Source organism: Euprymna scolopes, chromosome 15 (assembly GCF_053919585.1).
Source record: "Euprymna scolopes isolate OS-2025 chromosome 15, ASM5391958v1, whole genome shotgun sequence".
Lineage (NCBI taxonomy): Eukaryota > Metazoa > Mollusca > Cephalopoda > Sepiida > Sepiolidae > Euprymna > Euprymna scolopes.
In genome coordinates this window covers 116,569,462-116,575,461 of record NC_136496.1, presented here as the reverse complement: position 1 = coordinate 116,575,461, position 6,000 = coordinate 116,569,462, and the positions used below count along the sequence as shown (strand labels likewise).

General features: G+C 37.9%; 1 protein-coding gene across 2 annotated transcripts in view; it reads right to left on the bottom strand.

Moving 5' to 3' along the window:
- Positions 1-6,000, bottom strand: part of LOC145294081 (uncharacterized) — an 89,436-nt gene that overhangs the window by 54,762 nt on the left and 28,674 nt on the right. The window contains exon 1 of one of the 2 annotated variants that reach the window (XM_080141139.1): positions 2,499-2,639. The exons of the other annotated variant lie outside the window; for it this stretch is intronic. Coding sequence (XP_079997265.1) covers positions 2,499-2,556 — 58 coding nt within the window. The 5' untranslated portion in view covers positions 2,557-2,639. Of the gene's footprint in view, positions 1-2,498; positions 2,640-6,000 lie in introns of those variants that run through there. 2 annotated transcript variants of the gene reach the window in all.

The window sequence follows — 6,000 nt, the reverse complement described above, 5'->3', positions numbered from 1 at the left end:
TTTGTGTGACAAAAACTGACGCCATACAAAATAAGCGAGGAGGGTCAAGGAGGATGGATAGGCCGAGGAGAGAAAGCACTAGCCAAACCTCCGCTGAATAAATACAATAACTAACTTGTCGCATGTACGTACTTGCTTAATTCTCAGGTGTATTTATGTACAGTAATGAACTGTAATAGTGCACTGTACAGCCTAACAATATTTAAAATCTTTCTATTATTATTATTAATCTAGTAAAGGGCGGGTTATAAACATTACAAAGATGGTTATAGACATTACAAAAATGGTTATAAACATTACAAAGATGGTTATAAACAACTTATAAACAATTAAATAAGGTAAAAATAATGGTTTTGTCTTACTTAGCGGATTTTCGAATATCACGGGTGGTCTCGGTCCCTATCTACTGTGATATTCGAGGGAATACTTTATGATCATATTTTTTCCTCTGAAAAAAATTCTGTTGTGGAAATAAAAAATTGTGCTAATTTTCTCGTCATTCGAAGCTAGAAAACTACATGATTCGATTTGTGAATGTAATTCAAAATTTGCGAAACAAATTTGTATAACATTTTCCTGACTTTCATCTGCACACAAAAAAAAATGATTTCAAATTGTTTGCTATGCCGTTAGATGTGGAAGTAGAGAAAGTATAGGGATGTCTTCAAATAGAATTAATATAAATACAGCACGACGATCTATTAAGATCAAAATGTAATTTCAAAGATATTTTATTAATTGATTCTAACGCAAAATATATTTTCCCAAATGGGAAGTATTTCAAATTAGTCATCCACACAAAAGAGATGGTATCTTTGTTTGAAAGGACCTATCGATGTGAAAACTTTTTTTTTTTTTTTCAAAATCGAAGCAAACTAAGAACAATTTGAAAACAAGATTCACTGAAAAACCTCTTAGTTATATTTTGCTCTTAGTATCGGCAAATTTGAAACCAAATATTAAGACACTCTCAACCAATAAAAATGACCGAGTTATCCATTCTTTGATTGGTGGTGATGGCTCAACCCTCTTGCGATGTATTTATAAATAACTGATCCCAACAATATTTTCAATCGAATGAATAATATTTTTGACTACTATATCCATCTGTTGGTAAAATAAATTATTTTTAGTTATATTCAACACTTGTGTTTAAATGTGAATATGCAGGTCTGTCAACACTTTTCAATTTAACTATATCGTCGACCTTCAATTGAAATTTATGTGTCATTTTCCATAGAATGGAGTGAACTAAAACTATTAGACTATCTGTCAGTTATCTTTCATAAGACTTATTTTGCCAAGTCTCGTTGCCTATGTTTGATGTACAATAATGTCCACATATTCGTTATAAGTAGCAGAAATCTTCATATATATATATATATATATATATATATATATATATATATATATATATATATATAAGACTGAAGGAAGCCACACACACACACACACACACACACACACACACACACATATATATATATATATATATATATATATATATATATATATATACTAGCAAAAGTACCTGTCGTTGACCGGGTTCAAAAACAACCTACAGAAAATGGACTCTGATTTATGAAAGTATGATAGGTTATGAAAACGGAAGGGTTGTAGCTTCGAATTCGGAGGTATCAAAACCAAAGCATAACATGATTAAAGTAAAAATAAAATAGATAAACCCCATAATTTATTATACCATACCTGTTCACACTGAAACACTTATCACAATATTCTGTGGATCTATATTAAAAAAAACTTGTTAAACTTTGTGACACATTTCCATTCTATGGAGGTCAGGCGCGAACGAACACCCCATAATTTTATTATACCATATTTCTTCAAACTGAAACATAATTACCAAGTATACTTACGCAGATAGATATAAAAAGTCTTTATTAAAGTTTGTGCCTATTTCCATTCTATGGATGCCAGGCGCGAACGCAGACTCCATAATTTTATTATACCACCCCTATTTAAGTTAAAACATACTTACCAAAGTATTCTTATGTACATATATATCAAAAACACTTGTAAATGTTTTTTTTTTTTTAATTTTTAAATTTTTTATTTTCATACTTTGTGGACCAGGCGCGACGCAGACCCCACAATTTTAATGAACCACCGTTCTGAAGGATCAAACATACCCATTCCTGTGTCTCGATACATCTTCTATCATTATATGTAATCAGTTTTTTAAAAATAGTCAACCATATAGGAGCCTATTCGTGACCACACACACACACACACACACACACACACACACACACACACACACACACACACACACACACACACACACACACACACACACACACACACACACACACACACACACACACACACACACACACACGCACGCACACACACACACGCACACACACACACACACACAGAGCTTCATATTATAGATATATATAAGCATTACTTTCATTCCTTGGTAATGTCGGGTGTTAATAAATGAAAACATAGAAATGGGTGATAAGAATACTTACTTTTTCCAATACAAAGTAACGTTCGTTTAACTTCATATATCTTATATGCTTGCAGCATGGCGTTTTATATAAAAAATGTGAACATACGTGCAAAACTGCGTTCATTGTTTCGTCTATTGTCATTTGTTGACAAAGAGGTCAATAGTTCAACTTCTGCGTTTAAATGACACCCAGACCCCCTTCTCTCTCTCTCTTTCTTTATCTCTTTCTCTCTATCTTCCTCTCTTTCTTCCCCCCCCCCTCTCTCTCTCTCTGTATAAAAATGCAAATAAGCAACGTGTGACCAATGAATCATTTTTGTATATTTTATCCATTTTTCCCAGCTATCATTCCATAGCAAATATCACTTTGAAGTCCCGCAACCCATCACCTGAAACGTGTTATTTTCTATGTGATTATTTTCTATGTATAAAGCAGTGTTGTATATCTGTTTGTCCTTTTTTGAAGAGGAATGGGGACAAAAATGGATGGTCACATTCAATGCTGCTAAGACTAAACTTGTTTCCTTCAATAACTACAAGAAACCTTCTCTACCACCAATAGCAATGGCCAAAGACTCTTTATCTGAAAGTACATCTTTTAAACTCTTTGGCCTAACGTTCACAGGAAACATGAGTTGAAAAAATTACATTGAGAGCATTGCCAGGACCGCTGTGAAAAAGGTAGGTTCTCTCTACCGTGCTAGAAAGCTACAAACGGCCGAAAGTATCCTGTATTTCTATAAGGCTAGCATTCGCTCATGTATGAAGTATTGCCGTCATATTTGGGCTGGTGTATCTCCTACTAGTCTCTCACTTCTAGACAAGGTTCAAAAGAGAATCGCCAACCTGATAGGTCCTGAACTGTCATCTAAGCTTAAGCCTCTGTCCCATCGACGAAATATAGCATCCCTCTGCCTGTTCTACAAGTACTTTAACGGTGAATGCTCTGACGAACTGCAAGCACTTCTATCCCCTCGAGTTAAATACCCCTGACAAACCCAACAAGCTACAAAATTCCATCCCTTCACAGTTGAGATCCCTAGATGTAAGAAAGCCTTCTACGCCAGTAGTTTCTTCTCCAGAACCGCTAGACTTTGGAATTCCCTTCCGGGTTCCTGCTTCCCCAACTGTACTGACATGCAAAAGTTCAAGTGTAACGTGAACGAAATCTTGCTGCCCAACTCCCCACATAGTACCCCTGTGGCTTATGTCCCTAATAGTCGCCCCCTACATCAAAGTGGCAATGTGCCTTGTTTGGGGTGAAAATGTAATAAAAAAAAAAAAAAAAAATGATCTCAAAAGCAGATTTGGAATCAGTAGGTTGTTGTGGAAGTTATGTAACATAGCGTAAACGCGCGTATGCGAATGCACACGAAATGCAAAATGGCGTCACTGTAAGGAAAACGACTATTAAAGAGAGAGAGCACGTTAAAGAAGACGATCATGTGGATGACGTCACTGCCGTATCGAGAAGTCACATGTGGCGGGAGAATGAGGAAATAAATTTCGTTGTTACAAGAAAAAGTAAGTTGAGTTATTACTTGTTCTATGTTCCTTTCGACGTAAACTGCATACAACGTGTGGGTCCCGTGTGTAAGGTGTACAACGTTACAGTTGTTACCGAGTTTTAAAACAATGGATATCTATATAATTATAAAACTTTGCGGACCTTCCTTGTTTTCTTGCTTGCATGTTGTCTTCGATTTCATCCTTTAAAAACGGGCTCATATGCGACTTATATATATAAAGGACGAATGAACCCTTTTTCTGGATCAACGGCCAACTAGCACAGTGTATATTTGTGTGTGTGTGTGTGTGTGTGTGTTTGTATATGTGTATTGGGGTGGAGAGGGCTCCCGTAAGCCGTGGTGAAGGCAACCTTTCTAGGAGAAGCAAATCTCTGATTTAAAAAACAAAGCGGGAGACCAGTACCCGCATTAAGCTGGTCTGCAGTTTAATTTGTTGCTGGATATCTCGGTCTTGCTTGTTGCTGGATCTCAACATTTTGAACCGAGAGAGAGAGACTTAGCTGTCGTACAAAGCTAAGACTCTGTAACATCATCTTTGTATAGATACTCCCTCAGGCATTTGGGCTTTTTTTTTTTTTTTTTTTTTTTTACACAGAGATCACCTCTTATCAAGGCCCGGAAGCCACTCAGGGATAAGGGTTATTGCAAGTACATTACGTTAGTGAGGAGATTTGCTGAAGTGTTTACTTAAGGGGGCGATTCATTAGGAATCTGTTAACATTAGACTTGAAGACATCCAAGTTGTAGTCCGGAGGGAAGCAGGCAGACGCAACAGAGTTCCACAGGCGTGCAGTTCTAAGAAAGAAGCTTTGTTCATGAAATCCGCGTTTTGATTTAGGCACAGATATAGAGTGGGGGAAATTTTTCACAGTGGATTCGGCTAGACGGGTGTTTTTCGTGAAAGATTGGCGAGGGGGGACCAGGGATTGGAGTTCAGACGAGCACCTGCCATGAAAATAACGATAAAACAAGTATAGGCTTGCAACGTCTCTTCTGTAGGAGAGGGGTTGCAGGGTAGAGAAAAGGGCATCCCCCACTAAACCACGAAGTCTATTTTGTACTCTGTCAAGGCATGATAGGCTGTTTTTGGCAGCTCCTGCCCAGATATGGCAACAGTATTCCATCCTTGGCGTACTTGGCTTTTATATAGATAGAGAATTGCATCAGTAGTGAGATATCTTCTGGAGCGGTAGAAGGATCCCACCATCTTTCCAGCGACCTTGGCAACAGACTTGATGTACGTGTTCCATTTCAGATCAGGAGTAAAGGTCAAACCCAGAAGCTTGTCAAAACACGAGGCCTCACCCAGACGAGAGCCATCCATCACAATTGATGCCAGCTGGGGATCAGAGCGTTGATGATGTAAGGATAGGAGTTTGGTTTTGGATGCATTAAAGGTAACTAGCCACATCTTCCCCCACTGAACCACGCGCTCGAGATCAGAGGAGAGAGAATCAGAGAGAACTTCGTCATTTACAGCCTTTGATGTGTTGCCATAGATGGTCGTGTCATCAGCATAGATGTCAACGAATGATTTAAGTATGTGTTTAGGGAGGTCATTGATGTAGATCAGGAAGAGAGTTGGGCCCAGGATTGACCCATGAGGGACTCCAGCATTTATATTGCAGGCCTCCGATTTTTGACCATCTACCATTACTCTTATGAGCATATCGGAGAGAAATGATTTAATGATTGAGAAAACATTTCCAGTTATACCGTAGCTGGAAATCTTGTGAAGTAGACCCTTATGCCATACTTTGTCGAAGGCCTTTGATATGTCAAGAGCAATTGCCCTAGAAAGGAAGCCTTTGTCAAGAGATTCACTAATCCTGTGGGATATAACCGTCAGCACATCTGCAGTAGATCTTGCAGAGCGGAAACCATATTGTGTGTCGCTAAGAAGGTTATTCCTGCTGAGGTGGTTGACTATTTCTCTATTTAATATGGATTCCAGCAACTTACTCATAACACAGAGAAGACTTATTGAGGGAG